The sequence below is a fragment of the Desmodus rotundus genome, chromosome 8 (assembly GCF_022682495.2).
Source record: "Desmodus rotundus isolate HL8 chromosome 8, HLdesRot8A.1, whole genome shotgun sequence".
NCBI lineage: Eukaryota > Metazoa > Chordata > Mammalia > Chiroptera > Phyllostomidae > Desmodus > Desmodus rotundus.
The window spans coordinates 133,957,321-133,982,763 of NC_071394.1; the positions used below are offsets into that span (position 1 = coordinate 133,957,321).

The 25,443-nt window shown below is 53.1% G+C and overlaps 1 protein-coding gene across 1 annotated transcript in view; it reads right to left on the bottom strand.

Moving 5' to 3' along the window:
* Window positions 1-19,782: 19,782 nt before the first annotated feature.
* The window catches only part of CNTN6 (contactin 6), a 144,411-nt gene continuing 138,750 nt past the window's right edge, over window positions 19,783-25,443 (bottom strand). The window contains 4 exon segments of the mRNA XM_053929272.1: window positions 19,783-19,821; window positions 19,823-19,890; window positions 20,739-20,907; window positions 21,596-21,708. Of these exon segments, the coding sequence (XP_053785247.1) occupies window positions 19,783-19,821; window positions 19,823-19,890; window positions 20,739-20,907; window positions 21,596-21,708 (389 nt within the window).

The following is a 25,443-nucleotide window of genomic DNA, read 5'->3' on the forward strand; positions in this document are numbered from 1 at the left end:
AATAAACACATCTAACCTTCACCTCTTAAAAAAAATGGGACGTTCTGAGGAAAAGGGATGTATTTGATCTGAACAGTGAAAATTTTGTGAGGGAGCCAGAGGTAGTTATTATCTTGTCTGCTCTGATTGGCCTGACCTAAATTCTCTCAGGACCGGTGGGCACAGATAGGAATAGATGTGTTACCCAAGGTTGCTTGGGAAGCAAACCTGCATTTACAACCACCGCTGAGGCGGCAGGGCCTCCGTGAATCCCCAGATGAAGATTGACTTGCTACTGATGCTCGCAAGTGATTTTAATTCAAGGAAGACGACGCTTATTTATTCAGAATGTAACCCAGTGCTTGGTTGCTAAGGAGGCATAGCTTTAAAATTCCACAGAGTTGCAAATGCCAAATGTCCGCTTCTCTTCAAAAGTAATGCCAACTAGATAATGTTCGAGGAAGAAAATGGAAGAAAACACCCTAAATTTTCAAATCTACTTTTTCTTTCCAAAATACATATTTTTTCTCGTTCCTTTGTAAGGCAGAAGAACAAAGTCAGGCTGAAAAAGTTGCTGGTTTTATTCACACAGAGTAAAAGCAGTTTAGTGGCGTATCAGAAAGAACATGGCTGTTTGCAAGGGCAGTGTGCTTTGGTTTTATTTAATGCTGTGTACGGCTGCAGGAAATCATCCTTTCAAGAAAAGAAACAAAACAAAGCAAGGACATCGCATTCCCCATCTTTCAAGAAGGGACAATGGCATCTTGTTCAAAGACAAAGAACCGCAAGCCCACTCGTGGTTCTGCCGGAGCAGATCACTGAGACGGATTCTCAGTACAGCTGGACATCGGTCCCTGAATTGCCGGACAACACAGGGAGCAGAGGCCGGGCCTGCTCTGGGTCCAGAGACCCCCGAAAGCATGAAGGATGCGGCAGTACTTCTGGCCCACAGGTGCAGAGAGACTCCCGGGGTCTGCTAGTGGGAAGGGGAGATGACCCACGACACCCTCATCCTGGTGGCTTTTGAGTGGCCTGGAAGGAGCCCTCAGCAGCTCCAGGGATTTCGTGGAACCTAGATGAGCGGCAAAAATCAAACAGGTACATTTCCGTGGTCGAATGATTTCATTTAACCACGGGGTAAGCAAAGTCAGAAAGGACCGTTAAATTACAAATTGAACTTAAAATGGTTTCTTGCTCACAGGCCACTGTGGGTTGGGATCCTCCCTGGTAGAGTTCGTTAAACTGAAATGTACGTAGCACTCACTAGAGGATGTTAAAGTGAACATTTGAGTCCCTCGTGTGGGGTGGGACCCGAGACGGTGCATTTTTAACAAGTGACCAGGCAGCCCCCAGAACGGAGGCACGGAGGGCTGCGGTGGGAATGGTTCTCGCCAGTCGTCGTTTCTCACATTACGGTGACCACAGCACCCACCAGTGTCTGGGTGAGCACTGACGTTCCCTAGTGCAGAATCCAGGGAGCCCCCACACGCGGACGCCCTGGTTAAGGCCGCAGCTAGGCTTACCCAGCCACACTTTCCCAGTGAAGCGGACAGTTTGTGAGCATGCTCTCGTTCCCGGTTCGCGGAATCCAAACGAGCGAGGGGTTCTGCGTAGCCCACTAACAACGGGGCAGTGAGAGGCAGCACAGGTTAGCAAGAGAATTTTATAGTTTATTTTTAAAAATGGGGTGTTTTTCTTTTCCATCAACTAGAGAAGAGTTAAGCTCTGTGGAGGGCTCGTTCTTTTCTCCGACGGAAAATAAATAGCGAGAATTCCTCAGGGCAGGAACTAAACTCTAACAAGGAGAAAGAAAGGACACACTCTCACTTTCTCTTCCGCGTGGGCATCCGAATGATCCCTGGGGACTGTGCTCCTTCCCAGCAACTTTAATTGGCCTCTTTTGGAAAATCTTTTCTCCTCACCTGGAAGGAAGTCAGATCATGAAAAAGAGAAAATTCTTTAAAACGGAAAAGACAACCAAACAGAAAGAGAGAGAGGACAAATAGAGAAAGTGGGGGGCAGGGGAGGAGAGACGGAGAACCAGAGAGACCGTGCTTTTCCTTGGGGAGTGCGCAACCGCTGCCCCTGGGCCCTGGGACTGGGCCACCTAGGGACACAGGGTTAGTTCAAGTTCTCTGAGGAAAACTCGGGAGTGACAGTCATAATACTAAACGGTGGTGGGGAGAGGGCTATGCACTTGGCCTTGTGAGAGGACACACACGGTGTTCGTAGTCGCGGGCCCCAGCGCCCACATCAGAGCCGGACTTCCTCCTCCGCCGTTTGCTCTCAGGTGGGGAGTCTCAGGCTCCACGCGGGACCCCCTAGGTCTCGTTGGCTCTTCCTTTGCTCTTGTCACTCCAAAGGGCAAGAGAGAGAACAGTGAGCGCCGGAGAGAAGTGACCCAGTCGCAGGTCTGGGACAGCGTTGGGATGCCCCGGGAGCTTCTCCTGCGGTGCACACAAATCTGACTCACTGTGGGGTGACGGTCTGCAGCAGCAGTCCCCTCAGTGGCCACAGGGCGAAATTGCAGTGCAGTTTTGGAAGTTCAGTGGCTCAGGCCCCGCCTGCGGACCCTGGGAAACCAGGGCTCTGGACCCACCCCACCCCCGGAGCTCGTGGTGCTCAGCCAGCCAGAGCCCCTGGCAAAGGCAGGCTGTCTGGTGGCAGGCGTGAGCCAGGTCCCTCGGGAGAGGCCGTAGGGTGGACACTCGCCACCTCCACTTCAGTGGTCAGTCACTAGGCCGAGGCTGAAGGACGCTCAAGGACACACCTACGTTTGCACACATCCTTAGGAACCGGGAGCAGAGTCAGCTCGTGTCTCTCCGCCCTCTGTGCCTCCTCCACAGCCCTGGGCCACCTGCAGGAGGATCCGGAGAGCCACCTCGGTCTCCCTGTGCTTGAACTTCTCGGCCGAGCACGGGAACTCAGTCTCCACATGTCATCGACGATGACCCATTTACATCGCGATTCCCTCCGAGACCTCCATTTCTCCTGAAACCACTGCGTCTCAGGAGGAGCCTTCAAGTGTCACGTAAACTGAGCCAGAGACTCTAGTCGAAAGCTCAGGCCTGCTCCAGGGCTGGTTGGTGCCCTACGGGCTCCAGGTGTGCGTGACCTTCATGTTAGTGCTCATCCCGGCGAGTCTTCCGCCTTCCTGCTCCGCAGCCTTACTCACGGACTTGACTGGAACACTGGGATGAAAATACAAGCCTTGGAGAGTGATGAATTGGGAGGAGTTGTGGAAAATTGACATAAAACAGTAAAATGTCGTCTTCGTCGTGAATTGTTCAGACTGAAAGCAACATGCACAGAACACCTGGGTCTCTATCCTGAGGTGCTTGCTGTTCGAAATACCTTGCAAGGCCCACTTTCTGTGCAGTTGCTGGGGAGAAAGAAAACCCACCCTGTTTTGCTAGGATGTTAGCATGTAAACGGTCATTTCTAAGAACCTGAGCACCACCGGTGTGTGGCTGTGTTGATTTGGAAGTCCACCTTTCCCAGTTGGCTCTGTTAGGATGCTAACAAACTTCTGTTAATAAACCCAGAGTGAACCTACCCATCCATCTGCCTAAGGACTTAAAAAGAGGGCCGATTCCAGCAGTGACCACGTGCAGCCACAGTCGGTCGGTCCTGTGTTCCTCCAGCTCGAGGGCAGCGGGGGGGCGGGTGGCCACTGATTGCCTGATGTTAATTTATGAACTTGTTTATTCACCAGCTCTGTGGCAGCGTAGGGGGGAGAAGGCGTGGTGACTCGCCATGTGCCAGCCATAAGTTTGCCCTTTTAGCTGACCCGGCCGTTTTTATTTCCTGCCGTTAGCTCCTTTCCCTGTCAGCCGGATTCCAGAGGTCCAGTTAGCAGGCATTCACTTCATTAACACTTGGCTTTTGCCTGATTTAGCCTCGGCTGGAGGCTCACACGAGTCGATGTTGTTTTCAGCTACTTCAAGCTAAAGCCCAGGTGAGCTGTGGCTGAAGCAGACAGACTTGGCGTGGGGGAGGGCCTGCCCGCCCTCCATTGCTCAGCCCCTGCCACAGGGCTCTGCTGAGTGACCCCGAACTTCTCCTGGGGGTTCAGTGGCTGCTGTGAGGAGAGGAAGGCAATGGGACGATCCCACAGTCAATGAAGGGACAGAAAACAGATGCCCTGGCCCATTTCCAAGGACAATTGCAAAGGGCTGTTCCTAAGAGCAGGAAAGCAAGCCCGTGGGCACACCTGGCTGCGTCTCCCACCATCCAGGACGCAGGTGAGCCAGAGACCTGCCAGGACCGCCCACAGGCCAGCGTCCTGGAGGGCAACGTGGGTGCCCAGGTGGGCCCTGCGCTCGTTTTCATTCCCTGCTGTCACCTCCTGAAGTTCTTGGTGTTTGAAGCGGGGGTCCCACACTGCCATCCGCACCAGCTCCACAAATTATGTCTCTGAATTCCAGGGGTGCTCTCCACCGCCCATGTGGTGCCAGTTCCCAGAGGAATCGGGGGGATGTCCCAGAAGGGAAGAGACCCCACAAGCCCCGACTCCAGAGAGGAATATGGCGCCTTCATGCAACGGATTGCTCGTTAAGTCTGGACGTGGGCTGTCGGCCGTGGGGTTAGGAAAAACCAGGATGGGGTCTTGTTATGAATGTAACGAGCCTGGCTTTCTGTGGAGGGCAGTGGGAAGGACGCCAAACACATCTGATTCAAGTCGGGGATTCAACCTGCTGTACTCTGGACAGCAGAAAAAGCACTCACTGGAAAAGACGCCTGCTGCCACGTGCCCATGGCAGCGTTATTTACCACCGTCAAGGCGGGGACCCAGCCTAGGTGTCCGTCAACAAGTGGGTGGACGGAGAGGGCCTGGTGCGCCACAGTGGGGTGGCTCGGCCACGGGAAGGAACGCAGTCTTGGCGTCTGCAACGGCAGGGGTGGACCTGGAGGGTATTGCGCTGGGTAAAGTCAGTCAGACAGAGGAAGACAAATGTATTGTTTCACTTACACGTGGAACCTAAAGAACAGACAAACCAGAAAGAGACTCATAGACACAGAGCACAAACCTGCCAGGCAGGAGGGATCGCGGAGGTGATGAACTGTTCAAATGCAAAGAAAGAGCAAGAGATTTTGAGGAACGGTTTGGAAACGTCTTCCACGATGTTGTGAGTTGAAGGGAGTGTACTCGGCTCTGACTCCGGCTTAGGCAGTGACCCTAATTCCACTTAAAGTTCCTCTTTTTGGGTAAGAATATGTTGTCAGAGTCGACAAGGTGGACGGTACAGGGAAAGTTATCCTGAGGCTGATGACTTCTCGCAGTTGGAAAACGGGTGAGTTTACCACAGCGGGCCCTAGAGAAAATTTTAAATACAGGCACTTTAAAAAAAGAGAGAGAGAGAAAACGCCTGTCAGTTCTTCAGTGCCCACCTCTGGGCTCAGAGTCACTGCTGCGGAGGTGAACACACACGAAACCGCGCAGCAGACTGACCCACACGGTATTTCCGAGGCTGCACCGTGCGCCTGCTCTGGAACCCGGGGACGCTCGGGCCCTCGCTGCTCTGTCAGCGCAAGCTGTCCCACCTCCATCCTCTCACCGTCTCAACGTGGCCACTTCTGGGCCGCTTGGAAATGGAAGGAGAGCGAAGCCACCTCCCCGCGTCGGTGCCGATGGCCCTGCTGGCCATCGGGGGCCGCTTTGGCTCTCCCGTGCTGCGTGGAGCAATGAAAACCGGGCATCCTCCATCCGACTCACCGCCCCGCTGCTCACAACAAGTGAAGGGCAAGCAGCTCTTCCTGCCGCCTTTTTAGTCCGGAGAAAACTCGCGGTGCCGAAGAACAGCTCACCGCTTCCTTTGTGCTGGTGCAGCTGTGGGCAGCCGCAGCCCACGCTGTGAATCCAGGTGTGGGGGCTGGGCCGACTCAACTAAAGACGCACAGTGGGTGCGGAGACGTGGCCTGCTCCCGGCACTGAGCGAAACCTTCGCATTTCTCCCACCAGGGACTCTTACCTACTCCCTGGAGTGCCTTGTCTTTTACTTGCTTTCGATCTGCCTTCGGCAACTCATCTGTGGCAGAAGGATCCCTGCTACCTTCTGAATTTTCTCCAAAGATACTTCTGAAGTCTCCAGGCACAGGGGCCCACTGGGTACAGAGCAAACCAACTTCTCTGCACTCGCATGGATCCCTGCTGTTGTTGTGATGTTCATGGGCTTACACCGGCTCCGCCGGAGCCCTACTTACTTAGGGTCGAGGAAATCATTCTAGCTGGTGCAGCGTAATGGAACCAGAGGTTCTGTTGGAGCCCTGGATTTCAAAGGAAGCCTTTCAGATTTTTAAACAAGAGAAATCATTACATGAATATATAAATAGACTAGCAACGGAAGCATAAGTACAAAAGAGTGTTGGGGTTCCAAGTTTCAAACGCTATTTTCATGGTGGTTCTGGTGCTGGCCCAAAGCAAGCTGGGTGTGCGTGTGTGCGTGTGTGTGTGAGTGTGCATGCGTGTGAGTGTCTGCTCTGAAGACAGCTTGTCCCCAGGCCCTAACTGAGAGTGCCAGCCTTTCCATTCTAAGCATGGGCAGAAATTATCTCACAAGGTGAAGGAGAAATCTATTTTATCTTTTTAAAAAAACCCCAGAAATTACTGTCTTTATACTCACAGTAGGCAAACTTGGATTTCAAAGACAAATTAGCTATGGTTTGCTGTGACTGGGTTGCCAGGATATCGAGAGGAGAAAAGAATTGAACTGGGTTTGTCTGCTGTTCACAGACATCCCAGCTCCTGAGCGGAGCCCCGGGTGGGACCTTCACCGCTTCACCCTGACTTTGTGGTGAGGGGCTCCAAGCTGACAAAGCGAGTGAGTCCTCCCCGGACTGAAGTGTTTCCTACGCAGAGAATGCACCACTGTTTTCAAGGAATGATTCTGCTAATAATAAATAACACAGTAATATTAATAAGAATTAATGTTGGCTTCTACAAACTACCTGGTTTCTAAAATTCTAGTTTACCATCTTAGTTACTGGGAGGACTAAACCGTAGCTGCAGCGGGGAAACAGAATAGGTTTTCTTGAAAGCCTGTTCCGAGAACATCCGTTTGTAAACATGCCACAGTCCAGGGAGGTCAGCTCCTCAACAGCTACACACAGCCGCCCCACTGAACCCACGGTTTCCACGCCGGCAGCCACGGGTTGAAAAGGCTTGGGAAGGAATGTCATGTCGGATGTCACAGGACGTGGGAACTTTTCACTCTTCCTCTAGGGTCTGCGTAAAGTCGCCGTCGGCATGCTGTCTTTCTAAGTGTTTGGTGACCTCACCGCGGTGGTTACCTAGGCTCACAGGAAGAAAACAGAGGAGTGAGGAACCGAAGCTGCAGGCAGGATGGGGGCCGGGCCACTGGGAGGTCAGGACAAGGCCTTGGTGGCGAAAGTCGAGGGCAGGTTCACATCTCAGAATAACTCTCCACCCATATTTAAAAAAAAAAAATTCTGTGTCACCGTGTAGAAGACTGAGCTTTCAGGGGACACAAGCGTCACCGCCAATGTTTAGGTCGAGCACCGGCCTTTGACCAAAGGGCAACTGGGGAGCCCGTGACCAAGACTGGTTCCCAAAGGAGTGCGTGGGGATGGGGGAGGCTGTTCACCAGAGGAGAGGGTGAGCGAGGGGGGTGGAGGGAGGGAGAGGGAGAGGAGGGAGGGAGGGATGGAGGGAGGGCACGCGGGCACATCCACCAGGGCTCGCAGGGGCTCCCTCTGGGAGTCAGCGGAGTGCCTGTTGCGGGCAAGTGTCGGTGAGCAAGCAGCTGTGTGTCCGGGGTTCCAGATCCACAGAGTCTGTGCGTGAATGTGGAGCTTAGTGATGGTTCTGTGCTAAGCCCCGCCCACCATCAATGAGAACATAGGTCCGGAAAAACTAAGGGGTTTTTCCAGCGTACCCCGTTAGCTGCTGGGCTGAGAATGTTAGATTCTCTCTAGAGCAGGCTTTCCACCTCACCTCTGTGTGGCTCCTTAATTAATAAGATGACATTTATCACATGTTTCTAACTTGCCTGGCAACGAGCTAACTGGATGAATCTCTAAGTCAATCACCACGGTAACTCAGGCTGAGAGACAGGCGTACTCTGCCCCCCACCCCCCGTCTCTCCCCAGCACGCCCCTTTTGCAGGGCCCAGCGGCATGCGTCGCCCTCCAAGCCCTGGCTGAAGTCTACCTCTTTTTATTCGGACGCTGTCTGATGAGAGCCTCCTCACACATTTGTATCGCTGTCCTCCTGCGTGAGGCTGTGCTGCGGGAGTGGAGCTGCCCTTCCGACAGGCACCTTCCCTTCCCAGCAGCTGCCTGCAAGGGTCGAAGGCGCGGCGAGTGTGTCTGTCCCTCCTGGTGCCTCCCAGGGCTGTCCCTGCGTGTGGGAGAGGCCGGCGGGTAGTGCTGTGCGATGACGCAGGAGGTGGCAGCGACAGGCAGGCCCGCGGCCTTGAATCGCTCTGTTGCTCAGAGCGGTGTGTCTGCTTGCACACGTGGACGCTGGGCTCAGACGAGAGGGGCTGGGCTTCCGGGCCAGCTCTCCCCTCTCCCCAGCCTCTGCTGCAAGGACAGGAGTGGCCAGCCGGAGGACCTTGGGGTGGAGGAGGCGAGAAGGAGTTTTCTCATCAATACCAGAGATAATTGCAAAACGAAAGCCCAGGTTAAGGGCATGGCTTAAAAAGCAACTCCAGAGAGCTGGGTAGTATGATACAAATTACTTAGCTCTATTACCCGTCACCGCCTCCATGGACTAGGGAGTCATCGATCCCGAAAGCAGTGGGAGTCTCACTACTAGTTTTCTGTCAGCCTGACGAATTCACTTCGCTCAGGGGACTTCTTCGTTTCCTCGGCCGTTCAGTGGGGACTGTGGTAACTGAGCCCGGCCTCCTGTGGCTCTCACAAGCCCCCAGTGACCCAGCAGGCATGGCTCGGGTGGGCCCGGTCCCGGCGGGCTCTCCCACGCCCCTCACTCCTGCCCCCTGCCCCTCCCTGCTCCGCCCTGCCCCCCGGCGGCGGCCCTCACCCTGCAGCACGGCAGCACGGCCGTGGTGAGGCTGGCGCTAACACGGGTGGAGTCGGCGTGCGGTGGGGTGGCGATGCGTCCCAGGATGCCTCCTGAACCTCAGGCGCGGAAGCTGATGTTTTCGTGCATCTCTGTGGCAACCACTGACTGTCATTTGTTTCTGTTTTTTTTTTTTTTCCCTTCAAAAAAGTCTCCTCTGCATTGAAGCTGCTTTCTGGTGTCCACCTGCAGGTGGCCTGTGGCCATCAGCACTGGGCGGGAGGACATGGCTTCTCGCAGGAACTAACTCCTTACGGAGCCCTCAGGGAGATGACACCTGCCCCGGGGTTGGGGTTCTGAGCACAGCCCCACCCCTCCTGTTACCGTGACAGAGCCCAGGGAGCCCAGGGCAGAGCGGATCTGCGTCCTTCCTCACACAGTGGGGTGGGGGTGCAGGACCCCTCCATCCTCACCCCCTCTTGCAACATTCTAAGAATTTTACTGTCTTTTTTCTTCCTTTGTGATATTCCCCCTCCCCCTAAAAATGTTCTGCTTGGACTGTAGCGTTCAGACTTTGCACTTGTAAGATGGACAGACCACGGAACATTAAGGTAACTGGTGGGAAGAGTTGCTGCTGGCCAGGGACTCGCATGGAGACCCCCGGAGACACCGACTGTAGAGGTGAACGACTGGTCTGCCGCTCAGGGTGCTGGCGTTCGGGCCCATCGATTCCTAGGCCGAGGCGTCTTGTGCAGGAGATGCTGCCGGAGACGCACAGGGGTCTCCCATGATTCATTTGGAGTGAAACTCAGAACAAGTCAGACTCGAGGTATTCACGTAAGAAAAGCTAGCAAACAGAATACTGCAAAGAAACGTAAATCCCCGCTGAACGGGGATCCTGTGTGGCGCGCGGTGGAAGCACCCGCTCCACCGCAGGGGGGCCACGGGGTTGCCAGTGCGCTGGCGTTGCGGTGCTGCCCGGCGCCCTTCCTGTGAGCACCGAGCGGTCAGCTGGCGCCCATCCTCCCACCCTCCTCATTAAACAGCAGTTACGGCGAAAGGTGAGCCGTAGGTGAAATCCAGCCACAGAACATTATGCCTGTCTCGGACGTAAATTATATGAAATATAATCAATGCAATGACTTTAAGGTTAGGCATGAGCTACTCTTTAAAAATAGGGTGAGTCCCTGTTATGAACTGAGAAGATGTCAGGTGGAGTGTGGTTGAGGAGTAAGGAGGCGCGTGGGCTGGAAGCGATGGGGGGAGGGCCTCGGGTCCGGCAGGCTGCCTTTAATTTGCCCTTCACAGTGCCGTCCAGAGGAGGCGGATGCCTCTTCTCTCCTGGAAGTCCTCGCGTCTCTGCAGCTTAGCTTGACAGTGCTTGCCAGGGCTGCGTCACCTGGAAGTCTAGCAGCTCTGCCCGCATCCCACAGAAATCCCTCCTGTCCCCAGTGTTTCACCAGTGGGTTTTTGGTGAGTACAAACCAGAAGGTGGTATGTGCTCACATCCCCATCGGCTTCGCCTTCACAAGATGTTCTCCGGGCTAAGTCACCTCCCCGTGCTCTCGGGTTCTGAATTAGTTTTCTCCTGACCATGGAGTTTTGAGTAGGAAACAGCTTCTACCTACTGTGTCCAGCCCCAAGGAATGTAACAGTAGCCACATTTGTTGCCATTTCTGGTGTGTTATTTCATTAGATCTACAACGTCAGCCCTGTTAATGAGGCAGAGAAGGAATCCCTCACTAATATTTTCAGGGTCATGTAAACTAAGTGTTCAGGGCAGGAAGACCCTAGGAGATGGGACCCTGATGGAAAGCTTGGGCCCCTCCAGCGTACTAGACACAGCGCTCCCCAACTCGCCCTGTTATTTTCGGTGTTTCCACATGTGTTTTCATGTGCTCATCAGAGACTATTATGTAAATTTTATATGTGGCAAAATAGATGTTCTTGTATCTATAGTCTATATTTTTCCTAAGGCCATGGAGCTGGCAACCAGCAGAGCTGGGATTTGAACTCACATCTCTACAGTTAAGTGTGAGGTTTTCCTGCTTTGAACAGCTGTGTCTTTCTGGGAGTTCAGTCTTGGTAGAGAGACGTAAACTACAACAAAGTGACAAAGCACAGTGGTGACTACATCAGGTAATGTTTGAATCAGCTTACCACAAGATGTTACATAGTAAGCCCTCAGTTAATGCTACCTTATTATTACTATCAGCATCAAATGAACAGTGGAGGAATGCAACATTTGGGTTGAGAAAGTGAAAAGCAATAGGAAGTGATTACATCTAATGTTAGTTCAATACTCTTTCCTAAATCTTTTTACAAAACGAATACTTATAATGCAACTTCATGTTACTCAGGAAGAACTTCAGACTGACTTAGAAATCCAAAAATCAACAATGGAACACAGGAGTCCTCCAGAAACTGAGGAGATCTCGACATTAGGGGTAACCGGGAATGCGTGTTTCTGAGTGTGGTGCTGCAGAGAAGTTGGATACATTATTAGACATTAGATACAAATGTCTCCCGCTGTGAAGTGTCTAATATTTCATCACCAGTTCTTTGATTTTCTCTCAGAGAAGAATGATGAATAATTTATTCATCTCTTGACTGTGAGCATCATTATGTGAAGCTTCTGCAATAAAGACTTCTCACTTTTAACCCCTTTGCTGGTAAAAGTGCTCAATCTAAAGCCACAAGAAACCCTTTTGCTCGGCATTGAGGGGCTACACACGGACTTTCTTTCCTTCTTTCTGCAGAAGTATGACGGTGCCTTCATGTCCAGTATGAAAAGGCTGTTTCAACTCTATCTGCTCAGAGCATCGGGTGGAGGCTCAAGGACCCTGTTTTCCAGCTCAGCTGTGCCATTCAGTTGTTTCATAACAGAGTTATTGAGGTGGCCCGTTTGCGCCCCCCACCCCCCAAATCCACATGGTGAAGCCCAGCTGATGTGGGCCTCCGAAGGTGGGAGGTGAGGAAGCCAGGGGTGCAGAGCCTCAGGCCGGTCCCAGCACCGCTGGCGGACAGGAACCCCCACGGGACTCCTGCGGTCCCTCCTGCTGTCCCTCCTGCTGTCCCTCCTCCACAGGGGCTGCAGTGGATATGCAGCCGTCCTTGACGGGGAGGCTCCCACCTGTTACCAAACACACTGCAGCCTTGACCCTGGACTTCCCAGCTGCCAGGACTGTGAGAATAAATGTCTGCTGTCTATTAACTACCCAGTCAAAGATTTTATTTTTAATAGCAGCCCAAGTGGACTGAGGCACTTTACCAAACACCATTCCCCGCCCCCCCCCCCCCCCCCCGGTTTACAGGGTTGTGGGAATCGGATGAGATACTACAAACGGAAAACGTTGCGATAACGGAGGCGTCACCCTCCCCGAATGCAGAGAGTGTTGTGAACAGAAACCGCAGTCTCACGAGCCTTGTCTTCCTACGGCTCTCTCCAGTTCAACCTGCTCGTCGGGCTGACCGGCCAGCCCTGCACCCCTTCCCTTTCTTCAGCACCCACCGCCTTTGTCCTGAAAACTCTTTCCCAGCCTTCAAGACCCGGCCCAGTGCCAGTGCTCAGGGCCTGCCTGTCAACCCCCGTCCCCTCCCCACAGCGGCCAGGCCCCGTGCCCCTCGGGGGCAGCGTCCCACAGGACACCCTCACGTCCTCACAGCCCTGCCCACTCCTCCTGGCCTCAGGGCCATTTCCCCACCCTCACCCTCCAGTGGGCATGCAGAGGGCCATCAAGGGAAGGCACTTCTGTAAAAGGGTCAGCGATGGCATCCGCTCGTGGTTTGATTCAGTGTGTTGTAATTCAGTGGGTTGTGTTTACGTTATTAGGTGCGTATTAAAGTGTATTGATTGTTGTTCATTTGTTTCTAAACGAATCCCATTGTTGGGAGCGTCCTATGGGCCAGGCACCGTGTTAGGAGCTGGGGACACACTGATCCAACAAAACAAAACAAAACCAAAATCCCGGGCCCCTATCGTCATGGAACTTGCAGTTTATTGAAAATTAAGGAATTAGTTGAAAAATAACACAAATAAATTTTTTCAAATGCTGTGGCTGTAATAGGTGTCAGGAAAGAGTGGTATCAGTCACCAGAAGAATAAAAGGGGAGGTTTTACCTAGTAAGTAAAAGGCGATATGCTATAAAAGCAATGATATTTATCACTAAGCTTCCGAAAACATTGGGTAACATTAGGAACGAGCACAGAGAATGGCAACAGAAAGAAGCTGGCCCCGCGGCCCGATCTGAGAGCCATGACTGGCGTTCTGACCACAGTGCTGGCCGCCCTTCATTTAGTTTAAACAGCAGGTCCAAAGAGCCTTCGCCAGGCAGCGGCCCTGGCGGTGGGTTACATTTCGGAATGTACAGGTCTCTCCCCAGAAGTTATTTTCCCTTCCTAACAGCAGCCCGTGAGGAACATGGAGAAGATGTTTCATTCTCATTTTACAGGTGAAAAACCCGGAGGTCAGAACAGATGAGGATCTCGCTTAAGATCATGCAGTCAGGGGCCGCTCGTTCGGTGGTCCTTCTGCCATGAGGCACTGTTCTGCGCTCACTGCGCTGAGCATACCAGAAGTCAAAACCAAGGGCTGGAAGAGGCCAGACGGGGGAGCCCGCGGGCTGCTGCAGCCGTGCGGGCAGTTTGGTGAAGGCACAAGCTCGCCAGTTAGTGCCGCACGGGAAGCTGGGCCGGGGATTACCAGGAACAGCTGAATTCACAGAAAGTCTTCTCACTTCTAAACATTGGCAACTATTTCTATCTTCAAATTAATGGACAATAATGACACCTAATCTGTGTATAGTTGGCTTTGACCTTGGGCCGCAACCTCTTTAATGCCAAGTCAAAACGTTTTCTTTCTGAACTTTTCAGTAGACCCTCAGGGGTCCAGAGCTTTGGAAGCAGAGCCGACTGGGTCTGACAGTAGGGCCTGAAAAGCGGGTGTCCTTCGAAGCAGGTGTTGCTCCTGCTTGGTGTGGCGTCTGCCGACTGGACGCCGTCTCCTGGCTGACGGTGCGGGTCTCCTGTTGCAGCTGGCCTGGATGACCGCACTTCCTTACAGTGCGTGGTGAAGTGCGCAGGCTTCTGTTAGTCCGGCCGCAGGGAAAAGGATCACCGTTGAGACCTTGGCAGGGCCCGTGTGCTTCCTGGGGCTGTGGACGTTGCTCCGCTGCCTAGGGACGGCCGCAGGCGGCAGGGTGCTCAGACCATCCGCCGTGAGAACGCCCTCTTCCGCAGTCTTCCAGCCGGAAGCACGAAGCGATCCCCAGCGTGGCTCCCGATGAGCCACAGCCTGAGCCACTTCCTGGCGGCCAAGTGCCTCTTCACCCCCCCCTCCCCCCGCAGGCCCAACTCCCTTGGAGCCTTGAAAGGGTGTCAATAGCTCCCTGCGTGTTTGCGCGTCTAAATGTAACAAAAGTGTAGGGTGGCGGCACTTCCACTTTTGAACAGAGAAGGAAATGATCTGGCTGAGGAGGCCCGAGATACTTCCAGCTGTGCTCTGCCGTCAACACAACAGGCTCGCACTCATCTGCTCGAAGCTGGTTCGGGGGTTTTATAACCGCCGCAGTTAAAGGTAACGGAAGTTGCCTACACTCACTGTTGTTACCATCCGAAGCCTGGAGAATACTTGAGATTTGTTGTAAGTAAATATCATTTGAGGAAGAAAGCTTGTTGCTACGACACTTACTTCACAGGCTGGAAGATCGACCTGCACCTACCCGAGGAAGAGATGCAGATTCCTCCACGTTTGAATAAAAACCAGTTCGTCCACACAGGCTCTTAGGAATTCACCTCGAATTTCAGTATCTCAAAATTATTGCCTTTTAAACTATCTGATTACTGTTTTCCTCCAGGCCTGGTACCTGGCCCTAATCACTAACACATGCTTTTTCCAAGTCCCTTTGCCAGAAGTCAATGCACTTCTGGGAAAAAACAATCACCATAAAAATTACTGAACTCATGAAATGCTTTTCATGGACAAAGTGATTTACAAACATTAATTAATCACTGTTCAAGAGTCGTCCCTATGCAACACACCGTTCTGTTCCAGAAACGAGCCTCGAGTGCCTGTGGACTCCGCACTGAGCTCTTGCTCACCTGCGGGCCTGGGAGCAGCGAAGCATGTCACCCTGGGCAGCGCCTCCCTCTGCCCCTGCTGTGCTGCCTCCCGCTCTGCTCCCTGCAGCTCCCGGTTCCTCGGAGGGGTTTCCACCCTGATCGCGCCCTGGGCGACAGGAGTGTCTTCCAAGGAGGTAAATGGCCAGGTTGTAGCAGATGCTTTTGGAAAGAGAGTGATTTAGCATTTCTGTTGTTTTCTCCAAAATGACTGCTTTCCATTTTTCTTTAATTTTATCCCAAGACTATATTATTTCACCCAAATCTGGAGGTTAGTTTGGCTTATTATTTTAGTCAGGCTTATCAAAAATACTTATTTTCCCAAGGACACTAAGGAAAACAAGTTGTCCCACCAGCTGGCTGTATAAATCACTTCAGAAAGCAAAACATGTGTTTTAAGCATCGTTTTCTCCGCCCAGGACTGTACCGAACACCGGCAAGAACAGGAATATTAAAAATAATGGGAGGAACACAGTGGCTTTTTAATGAAAATTATTTAGCTGTGAAGACATGAAAGAAATCCTAATAGTTACTATATATAATTTCATGAAAGAAAACAAATTTAACAGGAAAAAAGTAGAAAACAAATAATCTCCAAACTTTAAGGTAATAAAAAGTTCAGGATTTCGATATTCTTTCTTCATGGTTATTTTAATTAGAAGGTAGGCCGGATTTCCTAGGCCCGTGGCCGCGTGACGTCCACAAACAGCAATTCCACGAACTCGGACACTGCTGGCCACTCGGGACGGGCGGACCGTGACCAGCCGCCCTCAGCATGCTCTACGTCTGGCTCCCTGAGCTGGCGACGCGGGACGAGAGGAACAACACCGTGAAAACCGAACGGCAGTGATTTTCTGACTTCCGACTTTCTTAGAAGATGCTTTACACAACGGCCTCTTCTCAGATGTGCCAGATTGTTAAGTAAAGCATTCTCCTGTTTTCAGAATCATTGAACTGATTTATGTAAAGGAACCTACTCTTTGCCGAGTAAGAATATTCTAGTACTGGACTCAGAAAGAGAGCTAGTGTCTATGCTCAATTCTGTTTCGTCAAAGAATGGGCATCTCAGCACAAACAGCGGGAGAAAGTCCCTCTCCCACGCACTGCGTGCATCATTCGTGACTGAAACCTCCCCCCACTGAATCTGTCTCGTGTCTCCACAGAGCAGGGAGCCTTTATCACAGCCGTGCGCTTGGGAGCCATGTGGAGAAGCGATTCTCAGAGGGGAGTGCAGACGGGTCAGAATCGCAGAGGGCTCTTCGTGTGTGAAGCAGACCCTCCGTCTACTGTTTTGGTATCGAGTCCCGCTGAGGACACTCAGCACGATGGTCTGGAGGCGGTGAGGACACCAAGGCCAGCCAGTCGGCTGTGCAGAGGCCGTGGGCAGGGAGCCGTGTCCCTGCTCAGAGAACTCCTCGCTGCAGGGGAACGGGGTGCGGGGCTTTGAAGGGGCCTACCCTATCCGATCTGAGTCCCAGGGTTTCACATATGGACGAATGAACTGCAAAGACTATGTCAATGATCTCCTCACAAGTGTGCTGCTGTTAGAAACAATTCATTCACACAACCTTCAAAAGGAGTGCCCTGATGGTTACTTTCCGGGTCAACTTGCACGGGCCAAGGGGGGCTCTGATGTTGGGTTCAGTGGAGTTTGGGTGTGTCTGTGGGGCCGTTTCAGGTTGGGGGGCTTTGAGCCAGACAGCTGCACCCAGCCATTGCTCTCCCCAACCCCGACGGGCCCGTCTGCTCTGCTGGAGGCCGAATGAGGTCAATGCTGAGCAGGAACGAGTTCTTTCTCTTTGCGGGACGGAAAGATAGTTCTCACTCTGGCTGCCCTGGTGCCCAGAGTTGGACTGGAGCTACCCCATGGGCGCTCCAGGATCACGGCATTGCGTGTCCTTTCCTTATAACCCTGCTCCCTCATGTTATGCATAGGATTCTAGAATAATCCGGGCTAGGTCGAATGTACAGCTCTACAGCAAGTGAAGTAGTCACAGAGAGCATACAGTACTTCACACCCCTCCCGGGAGCACAGACTGATACTTTGTAGGTGGAGCACAGACTGATACTTTGTAGGTGGAGCACAGACTGATACTATGTAGAGGCTTAAAAACAGCCCATTTACTTGTGGGAGGTGATGGTCACGCCATTGCATCTGGAATCCAAGTAAACGCAGGTCGTCTCCCATGGTCTGTCCTTGCCGTCGGCCGTCCTGGGCACCACCTTCCGCTGCTCAGAGAGGGGACGTGGACCCGGGGGGTTGCAGTGTGAACAGGACGAGAGGAGAGCGTGGAGCTGACTCTGTGGTTAGTCACCTGGGCAGCCCAGAGCTTTATATAAAGGGTCACCTTTCCCTTGTCAGGCGTCCTGACCCTTGTTCCCCTTTCCTTCTCTGGCTGTTGCCAGGTACAGCCACATGTCTTCTCCTTCCTGTAAAGACTATGAAAAAGAGACCCCATGTTTATGGCAGCTGGTAACAGCAACAGACTCGGTCAATGGCAAGATCCCTAGAGAGCCTTCCTATAGGCAGAGGGGCAGGTCATCACCCAGGAGACTCTCCTGGACCGGCCGCACGGAACCACCTGGCTCCGTCCTTTAGTGCACCGGCTTCAAAACAGGGCGACCTGCTCATTGTCCCTGGGGCTGTTCTGGATTTTGACATAAACACAGGTTGGCTGTTTTTATCGTCTGTCGGACACTTAAGGAAGTAGAGTCTCTAGGTTCATTCATAGCAGCAGACAAGAGCAGCTCCGTTTGTTAATCAGCGATGTTCCGTCAGGCGTGCGACACACTCGTGCATGCTATGGCCCTCAATGCTGACGGCCTGCAGCGGGTGTGGGCAGGTGTGTTCGAGGCCTCAGCCTCCACAGAGGCGGGTCCACCCAGAAAGCGAGCACACGGTTCTCGTGTCACATTCATGCAAAATTATACTTCGTAGAGCTTAGCAGGGACTGAGGAGGATACAAATAACGTGCTAGATGAGGAGCGATACGGTCTTTCCATATGCAGGCTAGTGCGAATCAGAGAGCACTGCAAAGCACGCGTGAGGGCCATTGACCAAACTGGCTCAGCTTGGGACGCACACACGCAAATGGCTGTGACTGAATCACCTGATCAGTAGAAACAAAAATCTCATGGACCGTTGGACCCTCCTCCTCCAGCTGGGGGGAGGGGGGCGCACGAGGCTTGTCTGTCACCAAGCCAGGCCAACACTGAGGCCACAGGCTGCCTCCCCGGGCCCTGCAATCCCTGCGGACGCCCTGCATGGGCAGCAGCCGGCTGTCTGTGTGATTGCGTGCCCACGGCACTGGCCGCTCTTCACTGGGCTCCTTCAAGGCCCAGCCAGCGGGCCCGGCGTGCGGAGATGAGGGTCAGCCTGTGCTGCGTGTCCAACTCGCTGCCCGGCTGAGAACCAGCCCACAAAGCTGACAAGTCACTGTCCAGCTGGCCACGCCAGGCACCGTGAACAGCTCTAAACTACTTTACAAGAGAAAACAACAGAACCCAATTGTGAGGATCATGTGAGCAGAGTTGGAATCTTTTCCATGTATGAAGAGGCCATACCATGAGAACGAGGTGACTGCTCCGTGACCAACTGTGTCTCCCGCTGACTCCCAGAACATGACGCCGGCTGGTCTGGGAGCTGGAGCAGCCCAAGCTCAGGCCCGTCCTCCAGGCGCCAGTGAAGGCAGCGGGTGGCCACACAGATGGCGACCTTTCCTTCTGCTCGCTGAGTGACCCCGGGAGCTGGGGACCTGCCTGAAATGGTTTCACCCCGGTGAGGCATCCACCCACAAGACCTTCCGAAGGCGTGGACAGCGTAGGGACTATTTTTACAGCAGAGAGAAGATTGGCAAAGAAACATTTAGACCAGAATGTCGAAAACCTGGTTAAATAATGCCGTTTCCAGATTTATTTATTGTAGAAAAATAAGGCCACATACATTGCTGACAACGTATAATAATCACCTGAGACTTGTTCATGCAGCATTTTCCTTAGCAGAACACAGAACTGTTTGGGAAAAACTGAAGTTCGCTACGAGGAGGCGCTCCCTGCACATCAGAGTGGTTAGATTATTTCAGGTGGATGTTATTTCCTTCTTCCCTTTGCTGTACAGCACTTTTCCTGCCGTTGCTAATCCTGAACCTCCTAGAAAAGACTCGAGAAGATCGTGTGTGTGGATATATTATTAGGGACAAATATTTCTTGTCCCAACTTGATTCAGAGACAGAAGCACATCACCTTTGGAATGCTTACATGTTAAAAACATCCCCACTATAAGCATGTAATTTTATTTTATTTCCAAGTCGGGTGACAGTTTTTAATACTGAAATAAATTGCTGGTAGCATATAAAAATGCACGTTTTAGCTATGATGACTGCAATCCACTTCATGCTTCTCATCGTCGGCACGGGAAGTTATTTATATTCTCCACGTAAGTCACGTAAAAGCCGCCACAGCGAAAACTCCACGGCTTAATTTGGTACCTTGGGAATGTATTCGATCATGTGCAAACTTTAAAATGCAAACGTGTTTAAAATTGTTTTATTACTGTACCATAGATATTTACAAGATCTTAATAATATACTTTTTGTTTTTAACTTTCCAAACAAGTCTGTAAGAAGAATGTATCTGTGCCAGGCCGGGGACCTTATTTACAGGACAATTTGCCCTCAGAACCCTCACGAGGTGGATGGGTTTATCCGTCGTACGAGTGGCCCGAGAGCAAAACAGTGAAAAACCACGACAGCCACTGACAGGAAAGGGTCGCCAGGTTCTGAAACCTGATCTCCTCCGGAACTCAAACCTGCGAAGTGGAAAAAGAGGACAGTATCCTGAGAAAGAGTAACACTGCGTGTTAGGCTGCCTCTTCGTGACCCAAGTGCACGCTCTCCTGTCTCTCCTAAGAACGTCGCCGAGCTCACTCCTCTCACCTGTGCTGCATTTCCTTATGGGGGGGGCGGGGGGGTGCAGGGGAGGGGGGGCAGCGCCCCAACCCTCTGTCCCCGGGCGTCTGCTTCCAATGCAAAAGTGAACAACTCAAACTGCCCGAACTGACCCGCTCTGACTGCCGGGCCGGTGAGGCCGGGCCAGCACGTGGTGGCCGATGACGTTCCATCAGCCGCCGCCGCCGCGGTGGGCAGGCCAGTGAGTGGTTCCTCTAACGCAGAAAGAACCCGTTACTGTCCTGCACTCAGCCTGACAGAGCACGTTGCCTCTGTGGGGGACGTCGTGTCCAGTGGGTCTGCGACTCCACTCGGCGCGGATGTTGCGATCGGCCAGGGGCACGGCCGCCACGGGCGTAGGGACCGGCGCCTGTCCACGCGCTTCATGTCCTCTCTCCCCGCCTGCGCGTGTCCGTGGAAAAGCTGCGATTTTTGTCCCACAGGATGAATCACGCGCAAGGACACACAGTCATTGTTTTTTGAGATTCAAATGAGGCTGCTCATGTTATATAAACATGTTGCAACTTTCAGGGATTAATTAAAGAAAAACTGACTCATCAACCTCTTGCTCACAATTAAAACTGGCAACACAGACCTTTTCGATTCCACCCAACATTTAAACCAGAACCTGCATGGATCACAGAGCCCAGACTCCGCGCCACGGCTGGCGGGGGTTGCTGTCCGCAGCCGCGACCCCGATGCCACTTACTGGACACCTTGGGAATCCTGATCTCCTCGCTGCTGCTCCCGTCCCCGCCATCGCTGACGGCCCTGATCTCCACCAGGTAGTCCTCCTCGAGCGGGACCAGCAGCTCTGCGGACGTGTTGTTCGTTTCCAGAACGTGGGTCTCACTCTGTCGGTTTTGCCGGTACAGAATCTGCAGAAAACAGCAAATCAAGTGAAGTGGACACGTTCCTTCTCTGAGTTTCAGACACGTGTACGGAACTCAAAAGACACGTTGTTGCAAATGCCGTGCACCTGGGATGGAAAAGCGCAATGCAGGCCTGTGTTGGAAAGTGTGGCGTTGAGAAAAAGATCTGCTTTTTTGGGCAAATGCTTCTGAAAGGAGAACAGATTCATCTCCGTTAATTAAATAGCTCAAGGCTATTGTCTTTGCAGCTTGCTGCGAGGAGTCGCTGATTAGTTTGGACCCATTTCAAGTTCTCGAGTGCACGCGAGTGTTGGAATTGATGTCCGCAGGCACCAATGGACAGGAAGTGCTCTGGGTGTGTGACCGCACTCCTGTTCGCCAACGGACGGGATCTGCTCTGGGTGATCTCCCATTATCGACCCACATAAGCCGCCATCTTCTGACAGCAAGCAGAGCCACTTGCAGGAAAACCCCAGGGAACTGTAGAGTTTCATTTCTTCACGCTCCAGGATGCACTATGGACCTCAGGGTAGAAAACTTTTCAATGAGGAACTTAAAGACAGCAATGCTAAGTATTTCCGAGACGTACTTTTTTATTCCATATGCATGAAACTTGTGTCCTATGTGGCTGAGACCCCCCTGGCTCGTTGGCAACCCGGCGGGTGTGAGTGAGAGGGAGAAGCTCAGTGCTCACCTTGTAGCCCAGGACCTCTGACTCGTTCTCCACGGTCTTCACGTGCTCCCAGTTCAGGCGCAGCTTAGAGCCTGTCAGCTTCCAGGCAATGTTCGCGGGCGGCTGGCTCGGCGCTTTGAAAAGATCATCAAACATCGAAATGAATATGAATTAGCCCGTGGCCACTCTGTGGCCCATGCACACGAAAAGCGACAATAAGTCTTAGGTCATTTGCATGGGAGAAGCTAAAGTGTTTTTGGTGTCACTGGAAATATGATATTAATTCTAATTAGAGTGAGCAAATTCATTCACATTCCGGTCATTTGGGAATGTCTGTGTCAAACTCGTGAATTACTAATGGCTTGCTGCACGTCCAGTTTTAATTTATTAATCGTTGCGGTTGAGTTTCTTCACTTTGTCGTATGTAAATCGACAGGGGCTCCTTTGCCTGGTGCTCCATCTGCCCTGTAATCAGTGTGCGTGTCAAACAAACTCAGGCTGCAAACTCTTTACACTCGGGGACCCGGAAGGGTTCGTTCTTCATAGTCTTTTCCCCTTCAGGCTTGATTTAGGGCTCTGGCTGTAAGTAACAATCAATTCAAGGTATTTTAAGGAAAACTTAGTAATAAATTGTGAAGGATATGGGGGAATCTCTTAGAACTCATGGCAGAATGTGGCATAGCCTCAGGACAGACAAAAGAAAATGCCAAAAGGCCAAGCAGGATCTTGCCCGCTTCCCACAGTGGTGTCTGCTGTGTGCTCGCCTTGCTCTGGGCCACCTGTCTGTCATCCTCGGTGTGCGAGGTGGGAATTGGGACCGCCCACCACACCTGAGGCCAGACACCACCCCCTCTCCCCTCCCGCAGGTCAGAGACAGGCCAGGCTAGAGTTCCCAAGACAAAGCTGGTGGAGGACTCAAGTTGGCCGTGTGTCTACCTGGGCCCGTCGATTGGGGCTGAGAGTGAGAAGGATGAATGTCATTTAAAGAAGCAACAGCTGCAGGGATCCCGGGAAAAGGAAGATCATCGCAGGTGGAGAGATCGCCCTGGAGTCCGCACTGCAGCTTTGAGTTCCCTGAGACTGGTGTTGTCTGGGAGGAAGGCGCTAGGTGGGGACACGGGGTTAATGGGTCTGGTCCACCTGGAAGATTTCACATGCAAGAGAGCTGGAGTGCCAGCTGGGGGGAGGACTTCTCCAAAAGCAGGCCGCTCCTGCGAGTCCCCCGCTTCTCCATGACCACAGCCACTGCTCAAAGACCACAGTCCACATGATTATCTTTAAGATTTGAAAATTCAGAGAGATTAAAAGTAATTCAGCTGGAAAGCAGAGGCAAAGATGAAACTACTGCCCAGCAAGTGGTGTTTGGCATTTGACTGGCATTTGTGAGGCTGAGGAAGCACAGTATTTAATGTGCTACAACCCTGGTGGGAATGGAAACACTCTCTTCGGAGTTTTGACTCACCCGCTATTTAGCCTGTGTCCCTGGGGGAGGGGTGGTGTGACTGGCATTGTGTTTTACGTCCCCTTGCCCACCCCAAACCCCCGGGGTTGTCACCACTGTTCACCCAGCCACAGCTCAGTCAGGACGCGGCAGAGACGAAGGTTTCCCCGATGCCCCCGTGCGCTCGGTGCCTGCTTTGTTACGCACCCGTCACGCTGAGCTGCGGTTATTCGTGCTGTTGTGTTTGGTTGCATTTGTCAAGACCACGTGCCTTGCTGAACTCTGCACCCCCAACCCCCAGCATGTTTCATGGATGCTGAATCCCTGACTCGGCACCTGGGGGGCTGAGGGAGACCACTCCAGGTCCTGTGTGACGGTCTCAGGCTGTGTTAGTGATGGTCTGGGCTGGGGGCAGCCCCGCAGGTGACACAGTGTGGCTGTCCATTCGTCCTCCTGCCCTGCAGCCAAGGCTAATAGCCCCAGCCAAGCCTGCCGCAGCCCCTGGGGATGCACAGGCCCGTGGGACTGGCCACACCCTTGAACATTCCTGGGCCATGCAAACCCGTCGGCATTGCCGGCCTGAGACCTGCAGGTAGCCAGCTGGCACCTCACACGTGCCGGCCAGGCCGGTGGTTTCTGCAGGGCTCGGCGCCAGCAACCACTGTCGTGGAGCAGCTGTCCTCCCTCAGCTCTCAGCCGTGAAGGGGACAATAGAGGGGTCCTCACGAGGTGTCACAGTTTTAACGTCTAGTTCACTCTTGTCACACATTTCTCTTATCTCTGTTCTGCAAAACAAAGCTCCCACATTGACAATGTCACGTGGTCAACACTGAGGTAACAGAAACTCCCTCCTCGGACGTCCCCGGCGGCAGCGGTGGTTCTGACGGTCTCATCTGCGGCTGTGTCTGCTGTCTGAGTTAGCCGGTTGAGGCCAGCACTGTGACGCTCTTGGTGGGGCCCAGGTGGGGGACAGAACTGAGTTCCACCTGCTCTGTGGCAGGGACGGTGGCCACGGCACAGAGCGTCTGAACCTGTGTCCTCTCCCACCAGCACAGAGGGAGGCAAAGCGAGCAGAGCACTGATGGGAGGAGCTCTTGGAGTGACAGGCCGGTCCCCTGCGTGATCTGAGATGCTGTCCCTTCCTTGCTGTCTGTCTGGGAGGTAGAAAGAGCTGGGCTTTGAAGTCAGAGAGAAAGGAGGCCATCTGCAGTGTCTGCCAAGGGGCCCAGCTTTCCCATCTTCTGGATGAGTCTAGAACCTCCTAGTCCATCGCTGTTCTAGCCTGTATGACATAAAGGTGAAGTGGCCCTCGCGTGGCACGCGGCCCGTAGTGAAACACTCAGCACCTGCTAACCCTCTCTCCCGGGGGAGGCCGCTGCCTGCTGCGGCGCTGCGGTGTAGCCAGTCCCTCCGCTGTGTTCAGAGCGGTTTGTTACTGACAATTCGGTTCCCGTGTTTGCAATGATTCGCTCCTTGAACATAATTAGGGTGCATTGCAGATTTTTCCTGATCCCATTGCTCTTGCTTGAGCCCTTTTTGTGCTTCTTGAAAGGAAGACGAGGAGGGGAGGAGGGATGGCCTCAGCTGATTTCCCCATCGTCCGGAGCCCTTCCGTCCGTGCCCGCCAGTGTGAGGGCTGCAGCGTCCCAGCCGTTCGCCCAGTTTTCACAAACGTTTCCCAAAGCCGCTTCTGAAGGCCGCGGCCCGAATGTGAACATGTTAACAGTTCTGCTCCACGGGTGTGACGTGCCCGATTAAACCGAATGGCAACCATCTACGAGGAAGCCGGCGTTGCCGGTGCCCTGAAAACCAGACCCCGTCACCTGGGTAACACAAGACGTGGGCGCGGACGGCTGCGCCACGTCAGTCAACCGCAAACTCGGCAAACGGGCGCCTTTCTAATTTTCAGGAAATCTTGGCAGGCAATTTCCAAAGAGGAAATCATTTCCTATTAGTCGAATGACAGAGCAGCCGCACGCCAGCCTCCGCAGCCCCGGTCAACCTTTCTGTAGTTGGCATTTATATTCCACGGCGTTCACACTGGGAGCCCAATTCACAAAACAACTTCTTAAGTTGCAGTTCTAAGTAGCAGCATGGGGCTGACATTTGGGAAAGCGAGAGAACGTCCGTGCGAGATGAGATAAAAGCTTGATGCTTCCTTTCTGCGGGAGCGCGCCGGCTGCGTATGTACAGCCAGGAACAGAGGGTCGGCCAGTCCGCGTCGGGGGCTGCGGGGGACCAAGCCTCGCAGGCACTTCCTGCCACCGGGTCTGAACACCCTACCCCCCCAGGGTGGCCACTGCTTTTTTCCTTTTCCTCTTGGGGTCGACAGAAGAATTTCTCTCCTTTAGCTGTGAATCCAACTTCTGTCTGAGTGCCGTCCGTGAGGGTCGCGGTGCTTCTCCGGGGCCCTCAGCCGTCGTTCAGG